This window comes from Passer domesticus, chromosome 13, assembly GCF_036417665.1.
Source record: "Passer domesticus isolate bPasDom1 chromosome 13, bPasDom1.hap1, whole genome shotgun sequence".
Classification (NCBI taxonomy): Eukaryota; Metazoa; Chordata; class Aves; order Passeriformes; family Passeridae; genus Passer; species Passer domesticus.
The window spans coordinates 4694204-4718283 of record NC_087486.1 but is presented as its reverse complement, the minus strand read 5'-3'; the positions used below and the strand labels follow the sequence as shown (position 1 = coordinate 4718283).

Sequence of the window (24080 nt, the reverse complement as noted above, 5' to 3'; positions counted from 1 at the left end):
AAAAAATGGAACCTTGCCATTTTCCAAGCCTAAAGTTTATCTGGAGGTTAATGAGTGGGTGGTAGCAATGGTTGCACCCTTGTAGCTTTCTTTTAAAGAAAGGAGATGGATGGGATTCCTTTTCCCAGGGTGTTCAGAGCATCCTGAACTCCCAGCTGAACATATTGCTCACTGAGCAGTGTTTTTTCCTTGCATGGAATATGAGCATCTTGCTGCCTTTAATTAAGAAGATAGCTGGACCATGAAGTATTGCCTGTGTAAATAAAAGTGATTTGTACTTAGTCAAGGAGCTGCATTAGGAATTCTCACATTTCTTTACTTACAGATAAATTATGAAGATTATTAAAAATTGGAAGGGTCATCTATAAACCCATCTGTAGCTCAGCTGCACTGTCACTCTCAAAATGTAGCTGTCTTTCTAACTGTTGTAATTTATTGTGGACTATCGTGTGAACCATCTGCTTGCTTATAAATCAGACCAACTTTTGACTGAAAGTTGTACACAGCAGTAGAAATCGTTAATTTTATGTCCTGGAAAGTAGTGGCAACAGTTTAGGGGACTTCAGTCTTCATTGCCTTAATTGGAATAGAAATTTAAAACTGGAATTTTTCCTGCCTGTGTTGAGATGAGCTGCTAAGAAGCAAGTTGCTTGCAATTTAGAGTTAGCCCAGATTTAGCTTTCTTAGTGCAGCTGGGGTGTTTTGAAGCCTGGCACATCCAGGTCTGTAAGGAACTTGAAAGGGGCAAGACGCAGAACAAGCTGTGTGCATTTTCCATCCAGATAACAACAGAAATAAAATCCTGTGCCGTGATTACACAGGAAAATCCAGTGAATTACTTCTCTCAGGAGCTGTCTGACAACCAATGAGATGATAATCTCAGTTTCAGGAAGCAGAGAAAAACATTGCCATGATAGGATTAGGATGGGTTTGCCCTTTCAATGTTCGTTCCAAGTGCATAGATAGGAAAGAAAAATAAACTCAGTTTGCAAATGTTTACACCTGGGCTTTATTTTTCTTACACTGAACACTTTTAAAGACAAGAATATGGATTTGCCTGAGAACTTTGACTTTGCTTCAGTAAAAAGCACTTGACCTCCCTTAAGCTGTCTTTCTGACTCTCCTATTGATGGGTCTGGGAGCACAGAATTAAATGTGGGCACCAAACTTTCTACCTGGGGGAGCTCCAAGCTCTGCTGTTGCACAGGTATAAGGGATGGCAAAATTCCCTGAACAGATTTTGAGGAGATTTTCAAGAGAGAAACTCTTAGTGTATGTAGCTGATTTTGTGCTGAAGGTCTGCTTCTGGTTATTTTTAATCAGCTAAAAAAAAATAGTTTAAAAGAAAAACCCGATACATCAAAGAAAAAAGAGGCAAAGGACTGTGTCTTTGTTATTTTCCTTTTTTGGGAGATGTTAGAGGTCTCTGTCCCACTCAGTGTGGCAGGGAGTGTCTCTCTGAGAGCACCCTGCTTGCTCAGGTTGTTGGAGCAAACCTGCCCTTGTTTGAAACCATGCAGAATAACTGGTCACTCCAGTGGAAGGAGGGCTGGGGCTCTAGTTAGTGTCACTAACATTGGCTGGGATTCTGCAGGGGCGTCTGTTTGGCATGAAAAATTCACAGTTAGAATTAGGGCTGATAACTGTTATTCCCTTTACTGGTGTTTAGTAAGTTCTTATCAGAATAAAAGCTAGACCAACGAGTGCCTAAAATATGTTTCTCTGTCCTTTGCATTCTCCCCAGCCAGTATTTGAATGATAAAAATTTTAAAGGAAGCTTTTAAGGGTGATAAATAATTATTTTGCCAATGTACTCATCTCACTATGTTCAGTTCTGGAATAAGAGTGCTGTAATTTAAAAGCACAGAAGCACTTCTGTAATGGCTGTATTCTTTGGTATTATTTGCTCTGCAGGTCTACCTGCCTCCAAGCTAAAAATACTGACTGCAAAACAACAAACCATGTATTTGGATTAAACAGTGACATGTGCCCACAGTGGGGCATACCTGCCTTGTAGCCATAAATACATATTTATAAGCAATATAACATACTAATTTGGATAATAGGAGAATGCAGATGGCAAGATAATTGCAACTTTTTATGAGGCTCAAACTGTGTAGTACAAATGTAGCTTTTAGATAGATGGCATGAAAGAAGGTTGCTATTTTTTGAGGGAGAAGACAAAATAATTCCTTTTCTTCCTTTGTCAAAGTTCACAGAGAAATAAAAGGACACTGATTCAGCTCCTGGTGATTTGGTCTAGCAAAGTGCTGAAGGGTTTCAGCATGTTCACTGAAACCTCCCCGGGGTGGAAATGAGGAAGTGCAGTTTGTGTCACCGTGCTGCCATCACTCACTGTCCCTGCTCCCACCACTGCTCCCCCAGCATTTGACTGTTCCTAGGGACTGCTCCTTCAGAGAGGAGAGGAATCCTCTTTGCAGAATGTGGAACATCCGAGCCTGTGAGTGCTCCTGCCAGCTCTGGAGGTGCTGATCTGGCACTGGCCTCTGGGGCAGTTCAGCTGCCACTGTAGCTTCAGGAAGAAAAGTCTCCTACAAGATAACTTCTGCAGCACCTCCTCTGACTGCACCTTCATAGCTTGGTGTCCTTTGGCTGAGTTTGGGTTCGGAAGATGACAAAAAGAACAAGGCTGCTGTGGGTGGCACGGCCAAGACGAACAAGGTTCTTGCAGCCATGCCTGGCCCCTCCTGCCCTGCAGGGTTTGTTAATCATCCCTTGTGGCACCACTCTGGCACTGTGTTACATTCCAGTGTTCTGTGGCTGTCTCTGGTCACCTTGAGTCTCGCTTGCCCCACAGAGGTCAGCAGGGAGGAGAGCTGGCAGTCAGCAGGGGATGCAGTGAAAGAACAAGCTGCCAAAGGCATCATTTTGGCAGAAATGCCCTCACCTGATGTACAGATATTTTTGCCATCGCCATCCACAGCAGATTTGAGTCCGTGGACAGCAGTAGGCTGTGAGTGCCCAGTGGGATTTATAAAACTGATATGCTCTCCAATAATAAATTTTATTCTGAAGCAATGAAATCCAGAGAGCCTACTTCAGTCTGAACCTTGGCTGCCCCAGCGCTCTGGGGGCAGTTAGTGGCTCTGTGATATTTCCAGTGGGTTGAAGAGGTGAAAGTTAAGTAAATTTTACAGCAACTATGAAAATATTTCCCTTTACATTCATAGTAAAATTGGACAGAAGTCTCTCAGCTTTGAATTTTGCAGGGAATTGAATTTTGTAGGCTGGCTGAAGGACTATGACAAATGGCATCAGAATTAAATCCTGCTGTGCCTGTTCCTGGTTGTTTCTGTCAGGAGCTGGTGTTGTGTGCCTCACATTGAGAGCACAACAGGGAACTGAAGGATCCCACCAGCTTCCAAATCAGAGCATCCCAAAGATGTGCAAGAAAGGAAGCTCTGATGTAAACAAACTCAGAAATAACTCCACAAGTTGCATTTCAAAGCAAAATCTCATGGAGACTGCCTATGGCATTTTAAGAAGGATTTCATTAGATCTTGCTAACTTGTCATAAGATCTCCTAAATGGAAGGGTAATGGCTCATAACATTTGTAAGCTTTTTAATTTCATGCAATATGAGCAGTGTAATCAACACCTACTAAAGCCAATCAGCTGTGCCCAGTGGGCTACCTACCTCAGCTTTTGTCTGTGTTTGCATTTTGGGTACACCTCTGAACTAACCCTCAGAACCAGGTGTCTGTGGTTCCTTACCCTGACATCAGTGGAGGGTTGGTGTCCATAAAATGTGGTGTGTTCATTGCAGAAGTATCTGACCCCATAAGGTGCATTTTATACTCAGTGTTTTTCACCTTCTTGTGAGGGAGTTTGGAGTTGGTGTAGACAAGGTAACAGCTGTGGAGCTAAATCTGAAGGAGACAGAGAATTTCCCAAATGATGTCTCAATGCATTTTGCTTTTTCCCTTTGAAAAGTAAAATTTCTCTCTTGAGCTGCTTGTGTGATGGGAGAGAAACTGTTCAGATCATGAGTTTGTTTTGCTGCTCTGATCCCATTCCCACCTCCTCTTCATTCTAAACATTTGCAGCTGGACCCTGTGACAGCAAAAACCAGTGATGGGCATCCCAGCTCAAAGTGAGCTCTGTGGGCTCTCAGCTTTTACATTGAATTTTTTGCCACAATGCCAGAAATCGTTTCTATTTCAGCTGTGAAAAGGAGGGCAGTGGGGCACAGAAAACATGAGCCACTCTGGGGGCTGTTTTTCTCTCTCTGAAGTGCAAAGGCTTTGAGTTTAAGGATTTAGCATGTCTAGACATTGCTGCTGACAATCAGGATCCTGGCTGCTTTGTAGAGGCTGAAGTACAAAAACAACTTCTTAATACTAAAAATGAAAAAGAAATAAAACTCAATGCAGTATGGTAGAGGGAAGATAGAGAAAAATAGAAAATGGAAACACTGAAAGACAAATAGGAAGATCCAATTATAAAGAAAAATGATGTTTTCCTCGTTTTCCAAGAAGCCTGAAGAGCAGAGCTTTGTATCCTCTTACCACAGGACAGCAAACACTTCTGCAGCTCTTCTGCTGATCAAAACTATCTGGGCAGGAAAGTTCTGTATTTTGTAAGGCAGGAGTTGACAAGACAAGCTGTGCTGTCATTAGGAAGTGCAGGCACACAGAACTGGTTTTACAGACTGCTCAGTTCCTGGGTTCTTTGATCTATGACAGGAAAGCAAAGTCAGATTTTCCAGGTTTCATTTACCAGTCGCTATACCTCTTTGATTGTTTTATTTCTAAATAACAGATGTATTTGGAGAAGGAAGAACACAGGTGAAAACGAGAATTACTTTAAATTTGCTCCTTTTCTTTTAGGACAAATTTGCTGATGGTCTTGGGAAAACTAACTTGCTGCTCTTGAAAGATAAAGTACCATTCTTTGGCTTTTAAGATCTTCCTGGTTGGAAGATGTTTCCTATAAAAGCACATGCAGTAAAAAGTTGTTCTTGTTGAGGGGTGGTGAAAGAAAGCAGTTTCCATGGTGCCCGTTTTTTTTTGTTGTTTCTTCTTGATTTACTCTAGGTTTTCAGTATAAAATGTTACATGTCCATTGATTTCCTCCTGATGTGCTGTGATTCTGAGTCCCATGGGATTTTAGGCCTGCTTCTAGCCTGGCCTTAAAATTTTCTGAGGCAGGTTGTATGAAGTACTAGCAGGAGTCTGCTCTTCGTTTTCCCTCTGAAACAGAATAACCTATGGAACAAAAAGAAAACTTAAAATGCCTCAGCTCCCAGTATTTTTTTCCTTGTTCATCTATCAAGCACAACCATCCTTACACAAAACTGCAGGAGATTCCTCACTTTAAACCCTCAATTTTTTCATGGGTAGAGCTAAAGCCTCCTTGGCTTTTGCCTTTGCACCTCTGAGGTTCCCCAGGAGTATCCAGTACTGCTGTCATCCAACTTCCCCCAGGAATATCCCTTCTAAGGGGTCATCTTCCTTTGGAGAACTCTTCTTTATGGTCTACAAGAGAAGGATTTTTTTAAGTTTATTTCAAATTCAGCAGTGATTTGCAAATCACTGTTTATGAAAATGCTGAGGAAATGCCAACATTTTCACTGTGTATTAGTTGGTGCAGGTTACTTAGTTGGATTCTTGGTAATCTAAACCTTGGGAATCTAAACCTAGGCTCTTAAAATCGCTTTTATGACCTAGGCTTTTTATTTTCTCTTTCTTTCCAGCTGCAGCTTGTTATTCTGCTTCTAATTCCTTTTTCTCCTTGAGTAAATCAGTATGTGATTCCAGTGCTTCTCTCTTGATTTAGACAAGGGGCTGATTTGTGGTGGGGCATCCAGTGAAGAAAAGTGGTGAACAGCTGAGTCCTGATTCTCTGCTAAAAACCCAGCAGCAGCTGCAAGAGCTGTGGCACCAGGAATGGGTGGTTACTGATTTGGGGAGAAGCTCTGCTGTTCTCTGAATCATCCGTGTTGCTCTTCCCAGAGCCTGGGAATTCTTTTTGATGTGCCAGTGCAAACTGAGCTTTCTTGGATGTGATCTGACAGGACTGCAGCCCAGGGCTGCACAGCTGAAGAGTCAGATGTGGTTTTTTTCCAAAGAGAAGCTTTGTAAGACATCAATATTTAAAATCAGAAAAACAAATAAACTAAAGGCAGTGGGTAGATTGAGGGGAAAAGAGAGGTCACTGTCTGACAGATCAGGCATTACTCTCCAGAAAGGATTTCAGTTTTTCAGCCAAAAGCCTTTGACTTTCTTTTGATTAGGTTGATTGGTAAAAGTGTGAACAATTCATTTTTCTCAAAATCCCATTTTTTCTAGGTGTATTTTGCAAGTTAGGAGTGGGCACAGCTTTTCATGACCGTAGAGCAGCTGATATTTCCCTTTAGGCAGAGTCACTGTTGTGTCCTGTAAGCAGGTGAAGCCCCCCAGTGAATGGCCAAATAATCCATAATCCAAGCACACACTAAGTGCTGAGAGAGGTCAGGAGTACCTGCTCAGCTGAAGCTGATTTAGGGTCTTGGTGGCCGTGGTGAGAAGGCAGTGAGTTGATGAGATGAGCCACAACAGGTTTCCTCTCCTCCTTTCCATGGTTGGCTGTTCAGAGCCTGTATCCTCCAGTTTTTTTTGCAGAACATCCCTCACTCTTTAAAGGCCATGCAGGGCAGTGGCATGCATGTTGTCACAGCTGCTGGCTTGAGGAGCACCTTTGCATGTCTGCTGTGGCTTCAAGCCATAATATTTTATCTCTATTCTGCTACCTTGTGAAAACTCCCTTGTGAAACTCCTGCAAACTGACTTCTGCTCTTTGTTTTCTGAACATCCCAGCTGTTATTTATAAATGATGAGCCTTGATGTTGGTACACAGCTGGGGGAGTAGGAGGCTTTTTTGTTTGTCTCTGCAACATTTTTATGCAGCATGCTGGGAGGTGTAGCTTAGGTGAAGCAGAAGAAACAGGAGCACACAGGCAGGACCCTTCCTGTGCCCTTTGCTGGTAGGAGCCACTGGTTGGGTGCTTTCACTGATCAGTTCTGTTCCTCCAGAGTTTGGGAACAACTTCAGGAATAAAAACACTAGCAGAATACTTTTTCAAAACAGGATACAACAATCAGGCTGAGCCACCCTGCTGATTGCCCAAAGAGTAATTGGGGTCCTTCGCTCTGATATTCCTCCCTGGGCTCTCTTTTCCCTTCACACATCCCATTCTCTTTGGCTGCTTTTGCCATTACTCACCATTCCCCCAAACAACTTTCCTGTCTTCTTCCAGGCATGGAAAAAGCATCTGCTGCTTTTTCTGCCAGCCTGACATCTCCTGAAATCCCACTCCCCAGCTCCCCAGTGGAGCTGGTCAGGGATGTGTTTTCCTGTACCACAGCAATACCCAGCGCTCTCTCCTCTCTTCAGCCCTGAGCAGATACTCAGGAGTGTCTGCTGACTGGCAGCCTCAAGATGCATCCAAATCCCAACACAAACATCCTGCTCCTGCACTTGTGCTGCTGATCACAGCTTTGCTGCCGTGCTCTCTCTGTGGGTTCATGTGTGCAGTGTGGCAATGTCCTGCCTGATTTAGGATCTTCCCTCTGGATCAGCCCAATTCCACGTCCCACGCTTAACTGCATCTGTCATTTTACCTGTGCAGGTGCCCTCTCATCTCAGCCCTTGGACTTTCAGCCTCTCCAAAGCAGTGGAGGTTTGCAGTTCTTCCCCTCTGAGACAGTTCCTGTCTGACATTAAGTCACTTGAGCTGTTCCAGCTCTGCAGCTCAGAGCTTGGCCCTTCTCTTTATCCTGGGGAGGAAGACTCTGTCTGTCATGCAGACTCTCAGATCATCCTTCTTAAAGGCAGCTATTGATCATTTCAGCAGAGGAAGCAAAGTGGCTGGACTTCAGCAATTCAAAACCAGTTTGTGCTGATGTTTCTGTGACCCCATAACCCTGTGTCATAATTAAAGCAGATAAATCACTTTGGTATCAGAGGTACAGTCATAGGCCCAGCCTTCCTTTCCTGCCCTTCCCCTACAGGGTTAACTGAGCATATTTCTACAATAAATATTCCCACAACAAGGCCTAAATATGGTTTTCATCAATCATTTTATAGCTGCTTCCAACCTGTCATACCAGAGTAGGCGTTTACAGCAGCTCAGGAAAAAAAAATGCAGAAAACCACAAATAAAAGAATTGAAATAGAAAAGCTGAATTTTCTACCAGGAATGGTCAGATAATCTTTCTTTATGTCTTGTGCAGTGGCAAGTGGACAGTCTCCAATGAATAAATAATTGCAGATCCAGGAAATGAGATTATTACTCCCATGAAGCAGTTAAAAAGGAGAGTTCACTGTGCCCTTCAAACATATTTCCTGAAGCACAGTCCTGCATTTACCTATGGAGCACAGCAAACCTGAACAATAGGGCTCATAAGAAGAGCTTTTTAATTGTGACAGGAGCCCAGAAACTGAAACACTTTTATTGCAGGAACATGTCTGGGCTGCACCTTGTCATTTCACAGGCCAGATGCATGGGAGAGAACTCCAGTGGGTAATCACAGAAGTGAGGATGGCTGCCTGCATCTTGCCTCCCAGCCCTCACCATGCTGTAATATAGTTGCTTTTGCAGTGTAATTGCTTTCTCTGCAGGGCTTCTTCCTATTGATTCTGCTTGTGTGTATTTAAATGGTTTGCAGGTTGTAACTAGACTCAGGTTGGTCTGCACCTCCACTGCTCTGTGCTAGGCAGCTCACGTGGCAGTTCTGAGACTTCAAAGCTATCTAGATAGCATCACTCCCTGGCCTGCACATATATATTTGATTGGAAGAGAGGGGCTGGATCAGATAAGTTCAGAACATCAATAAATACATGTATTTTGTTTGGTGACACTTGTTCAATTTGAGTCTTTTTCCCAGGAAGCAGCTTGTGTTGTGTCATTTTTTCGGCGCGCTGTGTAAATGCTCTGCATCTGCAACTGTCAAGGCTGGTGCCATCCCCTAGCAGCACCATCTGCTCGCTCACAGAGTGCTTTTTGCACAGATAAAAAATGTGAGGTGTTACTCATAATTAGGCAAATCACATGCTGTGATCTGTGATTGATTTGGTTCCTGTTGCTGGTTACCTCGCATATGTCTGTGTGTCCATAAGTATTGTCTACATACCAGCATATGGGTGCAGATGAATCACAAATCCTTTTTCCCCAATCCAGACAGATGGAAATGTTTTCCCTTCTTCTTATTAGCAGCAGCTGAATTTCAGTCACACCAGGGGCCTCTGCTAGGAGCTTGCCTGTGTTTCGTGCTGTACACGCACCCGTAAGTTGGCATGGCCATTTATAATCTAATACAAGAAGCAAGCCATCCATGACATGCAGCAAAGGAAAGCTGTAATTTCAAAGCAGTGTTCAGAGGTATCCATGTTATTAGCCTTCCTGGAGAAAAATATCTGGATATATAACTTGGCATTACGCAGTGCAGTAACAGAATGCCGAAAAGGACGTGTGAGCATTGCAGAGCCCCAGTGTCTCTGCTGAATCTGACTTCTGGGAAATATTGCTGTGCTTTTCTTAGTAATAACAGTATGTGTTCTTAAATGTGTTCACCTCACTGACTGAGATCTTAATTGTTTCTGGTTGTAGTATGGTCCAAGTAGTGCTGGTGGTAACGGAAAGTAATTCAGAAATTAGTAGTTCTCTATAATTTTGATATTGTCTTCTAATGTCTTTTATAGATAGTGAAGTATGATTTACTGGCAGTTTTAAAAGATGTTTAAGGCAGGCAGTAGGGACACCAGAAAGGCCATAAAAATGAAAACACATGAACAGAGGTCTGCACGCTTGACTGGAGTAAAAGTTACAAGCAGTGGAGTAGCTGTAGAGTTGGATGATTTAGAATATTTTTAAGCCTCAGCAGAGCTCTCTTCTCTCCCTCTCTCCTGTGCCTACCTACAGTGTGTTTACTTCAGCAGGAGATCTGTCACCACTGGATCCTGATCATAACTAGGACAGCCCAAGGCAGAAAATAGGATATAACTTAGCACAAATCCACAGTCCTGCTGCTCCACCACCTCCTTGCAGATTGGATCAGATTGGAGCGAGCTGCCGCCGAGCAGCAGCTGCAGCCTGGCTTTTCTGCAGAGGAATTCAAGGAAATTGAAATGTTTGGAGAATCCTTGGTTGATTTCATGCTGGAAGGGCTGGGCAGTGTGCTGAGAATCCAGGTCTGCTGTTGACCTGTTTGGTAGCATTGGCTTGAGCCTGGCTTTGTGCAAGGGAGAGCTGTTCCCCAGGGATGCCAAGTTTGCATCAGCACACGTTTGATTCACTCTGGTGTGTCTCCTTTGGCTGAGCTCTCAGTGCAGGGAAGAGCTTGAAGCATTTTCAGAGTTATCTGGTCATTTCACAAGTTGTGCTGCTCTCTTCATTTCAGTCCTCTGCCTTACCACAGGGCTCCTGGAACTGAGCTTGCTTCAATGCCTCAGACTTTTTTCCAAAGCCAGTAATGATCTCTTCAGTCCTACCTACAGAGAAAGTTTTGTGAATGTGCAGCAGCCTTCAGATGTTACAAACACCTGATGTTTGTAAAGCAGATCAGATGCTACAAACCCAGATTTCCCACCCCTGTGGATACTGAATAGAACTCCAACCTGCACAGTTGCATTTTATTTTCATGTGTATGTCTGTTGGTTTCAAGTCACCTGTGGTTTTCCTTACATTGTAAATAGTCAATGAAGTAAAAAAGAAAGAATAACAGCAATGAAGTCAAGGCAGATGTAATGCCTTGGAAATTTTTCAGTGTTGTTTTTTAATATCAGCAGACATGGTGTAATTTAATTTTCAGAAGAGTCTCAGCTGCAAAGTAGCTGATTAGGCATCTTGAAGAAGCAGCCAATCTCTCAAAATACTCTGTTCATGAGATTATTACAGGTATTCTTCTAAAGAGAGAAACCCCTAGATTGCCAGAAATAAATCACTGTGAAGGATACAAACCCCCTCGGGTAGCCTCCAGAAGCAGAACCCAGTCATTTAGATCTCACATCACAGACCTGCCTTCTTTGCACTTCAAAAAGAAGAGTCAAAGATAATTGCTTTAATGGAGCAGAATGAAATTTATCTTTTGTTTCTATTGTTATTAAAATTAACTTCAAGAAGTGCCATAAAAGAGAGGGGTTTGTGGCATTGGACATAAAGCTCAGACCTGCACTATCTGTGCCATTAAAATGTGTCACACTGGGTGGGACCACAGTGTTTTCTGAGCTTCATGGTATCAAAAAAATATCATTCTGTGGAGGTGACTGAACTTGGTTTGCATAGAAAACAGAACTTGAATTTTATTTTTTTTGTTTAAGCATTTGAACATTTGATAAAATGTCAGAAGTTGTAACACAGCACACTATGATGCTTCATTTGATGCTTCATTTATGTTTTTGAGTGTCCAGTGCAAGTCAGATCTGGTCAGCTTGCATGACCTGGGCACATTCTGCTTGTAATAAATTCTGTTTCCTGGAAGAAGATGCAAACTACATTTTATTACATCTCCACTGAACCTACTGCCTGCTTTCTAAAAATCACCATTTCAGACACACATCTAGCACATACTGGGGCATTTTAAAGCGTTTGTTTTAATCTGTTTGTTACCAATTCTGTTCACAGTTTGCTTTCATTCTGCTGTGAAAAGCTTACACTGTCAAATCAGAAGTTTTACTAAGAAAGGGATTTAGTAACATGAACATTATGTTCAGCTGTTTGAAGGACAAAATCAAGATGAAAAGAGACTCAGTGATTAAACAACAAAAAGTATGTTTAAATCATATTAAGGACTATTTTCAATCTATCACCTAAGGATTTAACTACATGCCTTAAATTTTTTGTGCCAGGAAGCTTCTGGAGGAAATCCTCTTGTTGCAGTGGGGATCTAGACCCGAAAAAGGAGGCAGAGCTTTTGACATAGAAACAGTAATGGTTGGTTTGCAAGTTTAGCATCAAGTCTAGATTTTCTGCTGATGTAGATGGAGACCAGGCTGCTGTTCCAAGCAGGACCTTAGGGATGGGGTTCATTAGATACTCCCCAGGTTTTTTTCTTCACAGGCAAAGGTAGATGCTGTCCAGTGCTTCCAGGTTGCTCTTCAGGAGGGGCATGGTGTCTGTACAATGTTCTGTGAGCTTTGCTGAGGCTCATGGTGGTGCCAGTTGCCTGATCCTTGCAGCATCTCTCAGTTCTGAAGATTTACTCAATCTCCTCCTAACTCTCTGTTTTAGGGGGGCAGCTCTGAACTTTTCCACCATCAGACACTCTCCAAAGGAGTTTCTGTCCCCAAGGCAGGAGTGGGGGGAGGAAGTGCCCCCCTTGGGGTCACATCCTGTTTTTTTTTACTGTGCTCACAGCGTGTTCTGGAGACCTTTGTGGTTTGGAAACTCCAAACCTCAGTGAGGTATTCCTGAAAAGAGGAGCAAGTGGTGTGGGAATGTGCAGAGCTGGGTCAGGAAGACTCATTTAAGCATGTCTGTGTCAACTGACCAGAAGGGACAGAGGAAGGGTCACCAGGTCAGCTTTCCTGGTGGGTCAGGGACATGCCTGACACCTGCACCAACGAGCTGCACACAGTGTGGTGTCCTCAGCAGTGCTCTGGGCTGGCCACACAAATGGAAACTGCACAGGTGGGATGCCTTTGTGGCTTTCCATTACAGGTTTGCCATTTTAATGAAGAGCTTTCAGGTGCCCTGAAATTACTGCTTTGTCTCTCAGTTATCAGGTGATGAATTCTTGCTGCATCAAACCAGAAAAAACTGAGGTGCAGCTCTGAGCTGTCCCTACCAGTGGAAAATGCAGTGCAGGAAAGTGTCACTGCTGTTATTGCTGTTATCACATTTGGCTGCTGGTTGGATTTGAAGGAAGGAATATATTTCTTACCCACACAAAACTTCCCCTTGGAACAGCACCCAGGGGTGCAGGCAGGTGAGTGCTGCTTGTGGCTGTAGGCAGAAGCAGGAGAGCTTTTGCTGGCTGCTTGCCTTACAGAAAACAAGTTTTTGCCTTCTGACAGTCCAGCTGAGCACAGAGCAGTGTTTGCTTCCTGTAATGTCAGTGAGAGGTGGGGCTGAGCAGGAAATTGGTGCTCTGAATGACTTCTCCATAGACTGCTCCTTGCCAACTGAAATTATGCCTTAAGATTTTATTTTTGCCATTATTTTGTCAAGCCTGCAGGAAATTCACCATTCCCATTATTTCCACAAGCTTCCCTTGGCACTTACTGTGTGAAGTCTGTGAATCCATAGGATCAGATCAAAGCTGTTCCTTTTGACCATCTGAACTACAAACATGCCAACTGTGAGGCATTATTTTTAAATTGCCTGTAAAAATTTAAAAGGATTTCCAAATATTTTTAATAATTCCCTAAAACAGTCTAAGGACATCTGATAAAAGTACTGAATTTCCCAGAAGACAGCAGTAGTTGGGATTGCTTCAGCTGCAAATTAAGGTTGTCAGTCAAAGGGCTTTTTCTGTTTCAGTCTCTGATCTGGGAGTTTTTAGCATCTCTTCCAAAGTGAGCCAAAGAAAGACAGCTAGTGAGCTGTTCTGGCTTGTTTTGCCATGTGTTTAACCTAGCAAACAGTAAGTTGATACCTTTTGTGAAGTTTTCTGTATTTTACTGGATACCTCTGCTTGGTGAGGAACCAAGCTATGCAGTTTTGACATATTTTTGCACTTTTCATACTCTTTCTTCTGCAGCATGTGTGCAATATTTTTATATATTGAGTAGCTGTGGGAAACGCTATTGTGTGTCTGCAAACATTTGAATTATTTTAAGGCAGTGGCTCTGCTAATGAGGAGCTGGAGTAATAGGCAGATTGATGTATTTACTCTCCAGGATTCCCTGCAGAGATGAATAGTAGGTTCATGGTGAGCTGAAAGGACATGACCAGCCCAAAGAGTGTTTAAAAGATGTACTTGTTTATTGCATGCTGGTATTCCAACTCCAGCTCCATCAAGGGCTATGACAGTTTATGAAAATATTGCTTCTCTACATAACTGTTTTATGGTGGTGCTGATGCCATACTGATTTAGATTTCCACCTGCTCATATGCATCAGAATACTTCATTTTGTGTCATGGTAACATGAAAGTGTAAGAGAAGGGGAAGGCTTTGTCTTTTCAGTTGTAAATCCTAACTGGCTCTTAAAGCTTTCATTATTTTGTTCTGTGTGATTGAAAGAAGCTGGCATCATCACCAAGCTTGCAACAGAGGAAACTTTTTTTTTTTTTTTAATATTCAGTGTTTAAAAGATGTCAATGTTATTTCCTTTGTAAACAGAAGATGATGGATAGAAAATCTGCCGAATTTTCAGCAAAGGGAGTAATTTCTTCAGTTTTTTTCATTCCTTAATGGAAAAAGAATTATGGAAATGAGAACAGGCATTGCATTAAGTGCTTCCAATGTTCTTTCCCTTCAGACCAATAAAAACATAACTCCTCCATTAGGGAAATTTAGTTTTTTGAAGCCTGTGTGAATTTGAGTTCTGAATGAGTGAATGAGATTACTATGCTGGGTAAACATTTCCAGGTCTGATTATGTATTTTAAGCCTTTTCTAGATGGATACCAGCTCTTTCCTTGTCTTGTAGGTCTTCTTCAGAGCAACTATTTTCTGTGACTTTTTACATTTGCTTATCTTGTAGCTCCTCTGTAATGCAATCTCATATTACAAAGAGCAGCAACAGAGTTTTCAAAGTCATGGGAATTGAACTATTTTTCTTGCCTGACTGTGGACAAGAGTTCCTGGCTTTTTCAAAACACTCCAGCTGCTTGAAAACTCCATAAGCAAAATTCAAACAGTACAAGTCAAAAAAAAAAAAAAAAGACTTTTCTATGCTTCCTATGGTGTGTTTATAGTAGCTACAGTCTCACCCATAACTATGCATTATGCAGATTGTAGCTGTCTGCTTTTAAAAATACTCTTTATGTGTAAGTGGGAAATGGATGTGCAGCAGTAAACTGCTGTTCCTGGGTGTGTTCAAATCAGGTCCCTGAGCAGGGGGCATCCAAGTGAAGCCATATTTTCTCTCTCAGCTGTTAACCATAAAATAGTAATAAATAATCAGCATTAATTTCTGGAAGTTCTAGAAAATAACAAAAAATTAGAGAAGATGAGAATCATTACAAGTCATTACCACTGACCCTTACTTATAAATTACTAATCATAATTCAGTTTTGTATACAATAATACTTAAGATGCCAGATACATTGCAGATGTATAGAAGGATGATTTGTCCTCATGTAGTGTAGGAGGGGACAGAGGCACCAAGAGCTTCTGAAACTTGTCCAATATCTGGAGATGATTATGTGGAATTATTTTTTTCATTATTATTTCTATTTAGTTGTAAATAGTCTTGATGTAGACAAAATGCTCTAGTTATAATTGATCAAATAAACCCCATTTTACTCTTTATTGGTGAAGTGTTGCCCATGGGAACATGCTGCAAAAACAGTGAAGGCAACAAATGTAATTACTATGAATATTTGGTCATGTGAGGCTGGTTTTGTTTTAGTTTTTTGAGGTTTATTTTCTGAAAACACTGCTGGGAATTGTTTGTCCATCACTAGAGTGTTCCCTGAAGGCCCAATCCACCACAGGACTCCCAGGAATAATTTCTGTATTCCTATTATATTTTATATGAAGACAACTTAGTCCTTCTGCCACAATCCAGAAAAATTGGCATCTATGAAAATATTGTGTTCATTACAAATTCAGGAGGCAAGGAGAACATGCCTGACCCACACAATTCTCTGTCCCCACCATGATCATTCATTCCTAACAGAAAAATTTTGAAATGCTGGGAAAAGACATTGGACGTAAAAATTTTCAACTTACTGATTTTAAGAGGAAAATTTTTCAACTTCTTGCTATTTTATGTCCTCTGCCTATCCTGTGTCTCAGTCAATTGATGAATTTTCTCAGTCAGTTGATGAATTTGATCGCAATGCCTGCTTTAGGCATTATGAAGAGATGCTGGTGGTGAATCTCCACCTCTCGCACTGGATTTTTGGCTGATTTGATTTGGGGTCACCCCGTGCTGGTGCTGTGGGTGGCTAATAGCCCCTGAGGAGCCAGCTGTGCAGGCTGGGGCTGCCTCTGGAGAACACGAGCTCCCGGTGCCTCGGCTGTGTTTGCACACAGCAGCAGCCAGATGGTCGGAGCTGTGGGTTTGCTTTGCCTTCACTCTGCAGGAGGAATACCTGAGCTGGATGTTGCCAGGTCACGGCGTGGCTCCTGTGTGTTACCAGCTGCTCTGGCTCTTCTCTCAGAGGTGTGCTTAAAGCATTACAAGGAGAAATTGGTAGAGCTCTCTGTGTTGCGGTGGGAAGTGGGGAAGAGTTTGTTCTTGTGTTCTGCAGACCCTGTGGGATGGGTTTGGTCACAAGCTGGCATCCCAGCCCACAGTGTGGTGGGGAAATGTGCCAGATGCTTCACAAGTGCTTTGAGATCTAAGGCACCCTCCACATGTAAATCACATTTTCTCCTCTCCAGCCCTTGGGCATGGCTTGCTCACTTGGTGGGCACACACTGTCACCCACTGGAGTCATCAGATGCTGTAATTTTGCAGATTTGCCTCTGAAATGCACTGCTGTAGACAACCACCCTCCCAAAACACCTTTGGGAAACTTAGGTCAGGTCCCATATCACCTTTTAAAACTACAGGTTGGTTGTTAGAGGCAATCATCCCTAAAGCAAGGCACTCTCTGGGCCAGACAGAGCTGTGGTGTCCACCCTGGGCTTGTCCTGGGCAGGAGGAGTTACTGCAGGGTAGGTGCAGCCCAGCCGTGCCCCACCCTCGGGGCCAGTGCTGGGCACAGCTCCAGCTTCTCACCCAGGCTGCCATCCCCATCTCACAGCCTTGGTCTCGTGGTCTTGTTCCAGGGCAACCCCCTGTACTTCCAGTCCGCCAGGAACGTGACCGTGAACATCCTCAACGAGAAGACAAAAGTCCTCACTCGCCTTGTAACAGGTAAGGAGGGGGAGAGGCTCTTGGAGGGATTAAGGAGGGATGCAAGTGGGTGTTTTGGGATGCTGTGCTGGCTTCAGACAGCTCACAGAGGGGGCCTGGGTGTGTTGTGGTGTAGAAATGAAAACTTCACTCTGTAGAAACAAAGGCAGAGACAGGAAAGCTGTGCTGGAGAGGCAACTGGCTGGGGCTGTCTGACAAAGAAGCAGACCATCATTTTCATCTGAAAGCCAGTCCAGAGTTAGAAATGTTTGTTGTGTGACATCAGGGTCGGGAAGAACATACGCCAGGCTGACATTTCTGTTGTAACAAGCACAGGTTTTTCCAAAGACATTTATAACTGCCTGAAATCTTGGGAACTCTGGAGCCCAACTGTGGCAACAGTTTGCAATTTAAAGTCCTTCTGCTGAAGAAGAACTCCCTTTGCACCCAAACAAGAGTGTGTTGGGTGGGGAAATGAGTGTTTTGTAAATCCCCAGTGCACAGCTGCTATGAATGAATGCGTGAGTAATTTAGGTTGAAAGAGCTTAATGCATTATATAATGAATATGGCATTGTATATATGGTATAAAATATAGATTTGATATGGGACAGAGGTATACTTACTGAGATTTGTGCATGGACTGTGAGAAGTATTGGTGTGTGGCAAGGGCAGTAATCCATAAACATGTTTCTAAGTTGAGACTGGGTTGCTTGGTTTGCTTATATAACATCTTGGCCTTTAGTCACAGTATTAAATAATTAAATATGCAGCTTCAGTGAGCAATTATTCAGGCAGCATGTGTGAAACTTGCCTGGAGGAAGGAAATAAATTCGACCCCCAGGCTCCCTGATTCTCACATTCAGAGTGAAGGTCTTCAGTTTGTTGGCTCTCTGTGTATTTTCAAGAGGGTGTTTGGTTCACTTAAGCACCTCTGTGTCACGAGAGTTTGGGACTCAGTGATCCCTCCCAGTGTGATGCTCTGGTTATTGAGCTTTTTATGCATTCAGCACCAGCTTTGGTCTCACAGTGGAGCAGAGATGTGGTCCCATGTTGTGCCTACTGCAAGGATGAGTGGGGAGGTGGTTAATAAGCAAGACACAAATCAGATTTTTACTGGATTTTCTCAGTGTGGCTGCACGAGTTTTTAAGTATTTCCAGGGATCTCAGCACGGCCTCACTTGTCTGAAGTGCAAACCTCCTGCATGATTCTGTGTGTCCAGGTGCCAGCACAGGTAACCTGTGCAGGGAAATGCTGGGTAGGGATGGAGTTTTTAAGAAAATACTGGCTTTCAAGTGTCATTTCTCTTTTGAGAAATGAGACTGGTCTTGAAGATGGCCAGAATTAATGCAAAGTCCAATCACCTGCCTCGTGCAGGATGATATTCCAGGAGGGTTGTGGTTTAGATGGAATTGGGAGGGCTGATGAGTGGTGAATTGTCCAAAGTCTGGCCTAGGTCAGTAACCCAGGGCAGCCTCTTTGTCACTCTTGGCAGCCTTTGAGCCACAAACCTGCACAGAATGGCTGTTCAGGCAGCTGGTGTTTATCAGCCCCCACAAGAAATCACATTGCCAGAGGCTTTCCAGCACTGTAGGGCACAGCAGCCTGCAGGAAAAGCAGCAGAATTGAAATAAGATCTTCAAAGGAAAGTTTTACTTGTCTAAAAGCTTTCTGCAGTGTGAGAGGATGCCATTCTTCTTGGCCTGCACATGATTGAAGGAGTCTAAAACAAAACATTTGTTCCTGTGCTGGTATTTTTCTTTTTTATTTTTTTTTTAATTGGGCTGTGCATGACACTGATAGAATTTTAATCCAGGTATGTTTAAAAGCTAGAAAACCAGGAATCTTTTACACAGCAGCATCAGTCCAAGCAAAATGGGCCCAGGAGCTCTTGATGCCTCTTACACCTGCACCAATACTCTCAAGGCATGGCTGGATATGTTCATTGCTCTTTCACAGATGGGTCTGTCTTTATGTAAAAATATCCCAGCTATCCCAAATTCAATGGTGATATTATGGCACACATAAGCATTACAAAAGCGTAAGTAGAAATAGTTGAGCAGTTGTTACTTGGGTAGAAAACTGCCCTTTCCTAATAAGATCTAAAAAGCCTCTGTTTGGTGTCTCTGATGCAATTTGTTGAACTATTATTACTCAGCAAACGGATTTATTGAATGTATGAAGCTACTGTGTGATTTTCTTACACTTTTCCCTAAAGTAAAGCTTCTTCCCCTTAGGTCCCCAAGCAGTGGAAGCACACAGCCAAAAATTTGAGGTGAAAACCCTCTCTGGAAAATTGCTGTTTTCTGCAGATGACAACGAAGTGGTGGTTGGAGCAGAGAGATTGAGAGTTCTAGGTAAGAGATTGTTCATTAAGCCACAGTTTTAATATGCACCTCTTCATGAGTATAGTTTTGCCTGACTTTTCTTCCTACTTGCTGAAAGCCTCTTTTGGAGATAAAACCTTCTGCTCTCTTTATGGCTTTGAATCTTCTCCAAGCAGATAAAGGCCAGGAGTTTTTGTGTGAGGGCTTTCTTAACCTGCACAATTTGTCCTTTCCCCTCCAGAAAAAAACTCCCCTGGAAGTGGTTTGTCTGGCTGAGTGAAACAGCTTTAAAATCAGTTTTGGAACCTGAACAACTTTTATTTCTTGGATCGGGGGAGGAGGGCAGTGAGGGGCTGCCCCAGGGATGTGCCCCTGCCTGCAGTCACTGTGCAAAGGGAAACCTCAGGGTTCATGGTTTGGTGCCAGCTGTCACCAGCTCCTCCTTCATTCTGAAACAAACAGCAGGAGGATCTGCCTCCCCAACTGCCTGCCAGGCCTTATTCCTAATAAAGTAGGAATAAATGGTATTTCCTAATGAGAACTGGGGATACACTCTGGGTTTGGGATGTAAGGGTTCTTTCTTATTTCCTTGGATTATTTTTTTTTATTATTAATTGAAGAAACAAAACAGTTGTGACAATTGGAAATTTTAAAGCATATTTGATAGTTATATAAAATTAACTGTCTGGAAATTGAATTTTTGTGCTCCCTAGTTCAATCCAGGCTCTTTGCTTAGTCTGGGATTTGAAGTCAAGTCTGGGATTTGGTCAGGAATGTTTTCACACAGGATGAGAGTGGGCAGCTCAGTGCTGTTCACAGTCACACAACAGTGCTGCTGGTCTCTGTGGAGGCATCAATATCTGTTTTATAGTGACTTACTTTGGATACATCTTTACATTCCAAACTGTTCCTTACTTCTCTTGTAAAAACAGATCAATAAGGATCTTGGAATTATATGTAGCTATAGATGGTATTTTATTATTTTTGTTACTATAATTTCTAGCTATTTAATATTATATTATGTATAATATAAATAGGACTTGGTATCCACCCTTAACATTTTTTGCTGCCTGACGTCCTGCTGTTCTGGATGGTTCCTCTTTGGGGACAGGGTGGGTGTAGCTCTCTGCAGATCACTGTTGTTACACCCTGGACTAATTCAGTCACCAGCTATAAAAAGTTAGGTGGGCTTCGCAGGATAAATGTTGAACTTCACAAAATTAAGAGTATCTTTGTTAGCTTAGAACTTCAAAGAGGCCCATTTAAAATTCTTGTGGTGTTCCAGAGCTGGGGACATTTGTAGCAGTCCATGTTCTCCAGCAAAGCTCCCTTCACACTGCACCCTTTCAGGGCTAGTTCATGCAGGGTAGATGAAGTCAGGAAGCAACAGTTTTTAAGTGTTTTCTTGGAGGCCTTAAAATAAGAGAGATTTACATTGTTGGTTAAAAAAAAATGCAGAACCCTCTCCTTACAAGCTACAAGTACTCCTTTTCAGATTACACACTTAGAAAAAATTGCTTTTAAGTTCCTGTGTACTTTCAAGAAACCAGGAATTAATTTTGATAGCTGTTTTGAGTTTCTGTCTTGTTTTACTCTCCAGAATAAACAGTATCAAAAATCGGCTGATCACTGTAGTGCACTTTGGTTTTTACCTGTAACTGAGTGTTTCTCGAAGTTGGTTTGACTTTTGCAGATCTATCAGAAAAGAAAAAATGGAAGCATACTGCTGGTGATGTTACATAGCAAATATTCCAATGACCTTGAGCTGAAATGCTTTCTGAGTTCATTCTTGGCTTTGTTTTTCTCCAGCTTTGCTTCCCCAATCTAATTTTATCTCCAAAAGTGTTTGCCGTGGCTGTTTGCCATGCTGGGAAGTGTTACACCATATGTTCGTGTTTCTTGCAGTGGTTTTGTCTGCTCTGAAGGCCAGTCCGAGTTGCAGCACACAGACAAATTCCTTTGATCATTCTTCTGGTGTTTGGGCTCTCAGGTGCTGCTGGAATGTGTCTGCTGACACCCATCTAGGCCATGTAAATAATTTCAACTTGCTCTTGTTATTACTGAACAAATACTTCTTGTAGAGGCAAGTGTGTGTCAACAGCCTGGCATGAAAGTCATCCCACAGAGGTCAGAGCAGCAGTTCTTGTGGCCAGCTTTGAATATTGCCAGAGACAATAACTCTTTTTCTTTGTACAGACTCCAAAGTTTTTTTCTGGAAGTTTGTGCTACAAACCGATGCTTGTCCTGAGAAAAGAGATGCTCTCCTGTTTTGAAATGAACCCTGCTCTGGGTATCTGGAGGATTTTTCAACATTAGCAAGGGATAAAAAAGGGAAAGAATACACAGAATTATAGATTAAAAACAAATGCAAGTAGGACATACGATGCATTTGATGGTGCTTCAAAAAACTGCGCAGCACGGGCAGTGCAGATTTCCATATGAAAGTGCTTTTTATTTGATTTGTATTTTGGGGAGTTATTTCTGATTTATGAGCATTAAAGGACACAGAAAGACAGAGCTGGCCACCTCTGCTTTTCATGTATGACGTAATTTAGAGTACTTCAATGATTTTATTTGATATAGTGAACCCAGTCAAACCTGTCATCACAGGAGAGGCAGGAGGATGGCAGGAACTTCTCTCTGAGGGGAAGGGCAGATCTGAGCCCTGTGGCCATGGTGAGCCCTGGTAACACTGACACAACCTTGTGCAGACACAGAAAATCCCCTCTGCCTTGCTCAAGTTGGGAGCTCAGCAGTGCCTGGGTCCAGACAACCCTGAGGGAGCTTGTGTTTGCCTGCAGGAACCCCATAAAAACTGAGCCCTACAACGACTCCACTCTGCCCTTCTTCTTCCAAACTCTTCTGCCAGTACTTGTGTGCTGATATGGGATGGGATGGGATGGGATGGGATGGGATGGGATGGGATGGGATGGGATGGGATGGGATGGGATGGGATGGGATGGGATGGGATGGGATGGGATGGGATGGGGTGGGATGGGATGGGATGGGAGCACATTCTCACTCTTAGCATCCAAATGGAACTGGGGCACCCCATGGTGTTTTGAAGAGTCCCATGGCAAAGCTCAGAGCTGCTCTCCTTCCCCAGAACCTCAGCTCTGCCTTGGCAAGGCTTGGATTTCTGAAGGCAAAATCTGCCCCTTCTGTGCCCGAGGTGGCCCTGGGGGGTGTGGGGTGATGTGCAGCCCTGCCCTGCAGCCCTTGCCCTGGTCAGCAGAGCTTTGGGCAAACCCCACAACACAGAGCCTGGCTGGAGCCCCCGAGGGCTCCTAACACAGACCCTTGTAGGGGAGATAAATGAGCTGCTCCTAATTGAATTTGTATTTGCTGCCTCGTCCTTACTCCCTCCCTCCCTCCAGAAATTAAACATGTCCAGAGCATCTGAAAAACAGGGTGTAAGAAATGCTCTTTAGTTAAAAGAGTATTAAAAATAACTTTGATATATATTAATTACAATTTCATTTAATAGCTTATTGAACGTTATAGCATTTATAAATAAAAGACAGTCATAAAGCATTATTCTGACTGTTAATTAGCTCTATTTATTCTCCAGATTAGTTTTTAAATATGCCCTCTAGATGCCACTTGATACTAATTAACAGAGTTACATTATTATCTCTATAGAAAGGCATTTTTAATTAAATCTAAAGCAATTTAAATTAGCATGAGTTTTTACAGAAATTAAACTCTGGTCAGATGCTTAATTTAGCCTTATAAGACAACATCTGATGACATGCCAGTGTCAGTTCTCCCAAGGGCCTTGACATCTTTTTTATTTCAGATTATTTTTTGAAGTTTGTTTTCAGGGAAACTTGCCACTGTACTCTGGTGTTTAATATTTATTATGGATTTAACCAATTTTTTTGAAAGCTAACTGTTGATGGGAATCCACATGCATTGCAGTGAGCTGAGATAATACCACAAAAGCCACACTTCAGCTTACAGGAGTCTGGCAGTCCCTGGGTTTGTGTGGGAGGTGGGATTGCATGGGCTGGATGTTGTCCCCTTACAAACCTACCAAGCTTTTTACCACTGTTCAAATTACTGTTTTGCTTTCCAACAAGGATGGGATTAATCACAGCCCCACAGGGTCCCTTCTCTGTAACAGAACAATACAAGGATTGCTCCCCCTCCCCAGAAAATGTCTCAGACATTTGGATTAGCATGGCAGAAGCTTTTCTCCTAACGGAGCCTAATGATAAAGATTTGGCTAAAGCCTTCTCCTGTGGCAAACCCTACTAAAATAGTTGTATTTAGAGTGGGGTAGGATGCCTTTCATCTCCCAGAATAAAGACTGCAGGAGCAGTGTGAGCCAGCCCAGCACCATGGCTTATGTAAAATCACCTTTGATCTCATCAACCTTTCCCTACTCTCCTGTCAAATAATTAGCCAGTAGCTCTATTTCTACCTTGTTGGGTTTTTTTTCCACTGCAGCCAACACCCTTTGGGCAGTGAACCATGTGGAGCATGTCCATGCTGACCACAGGTTAGACTTTTGGGACTGTTAGTTTGGGAACATTTTTTTTTTTTGCTCAAGTTTCTCTCCAGCTGCCTGGGAATGCACCTGGAAAGAGGAATCAGCTGTTGAAAGGTTATTGCAAATTTATTAATAAGTTTGGAGTAATTAAATGCAAGGCACATTTCCAGCATTTTATTTATGAGCTGTTTATGAAGGAGTTTAGAGGATTTAGGGGAGGAACACCAACAATAAAAGCAGTGTGGTCCAGGAGTGTGTGGCTATTTACAAGAGTAAGCAGTGACAGGAGGAAGAGGGATTTAAACTG

At 42.7% G+C, this 24080-nt stretch overlaps 1 protein-coding gene and 1 long non-coding RNA gene across 12 annotated transcripts in view; one reads left to right on the top strand and one right to left on the bottom strand.

Annotated features, from left to right (window-relative positions):
* The window catches only part of SGCD (sarcoglycan delta), a 305579-nt gene that overhangs the window by 238307 nt on the left and 43192 nt on the right, over positions 1–24080 (top strand). For all 11 annotated transcript variants that reach the window (XM_064387559.1, XM_064387551.1, XM_064387556.1 and 8 more), the window contains 2 exons: positions 16886–16973; positions 19189–19308. In XM_064387559.1, the coding sequence (XP_064243629.1) occupies positions 16886–16973; positions 19189–19308 (208 nt within the window). The remainder of the gene's footprint in view (positions 1–16885; positions 16974–19188; positions 19309–24080) is intronic.
* LOC135279950 (uncharacterized) lies at positions 4815–7869 on the bottom strand. The gene is made up of 3 exons (XR_010347092.1): positions 7623–7869; positions 5312–5498; positions 4815–5228 (listed from the first exon to the last, which is right to left on the bottom strand). It is a non-coding gene; the product is annotated as an uncharacterized LOC135279950 (long non-coding RNA).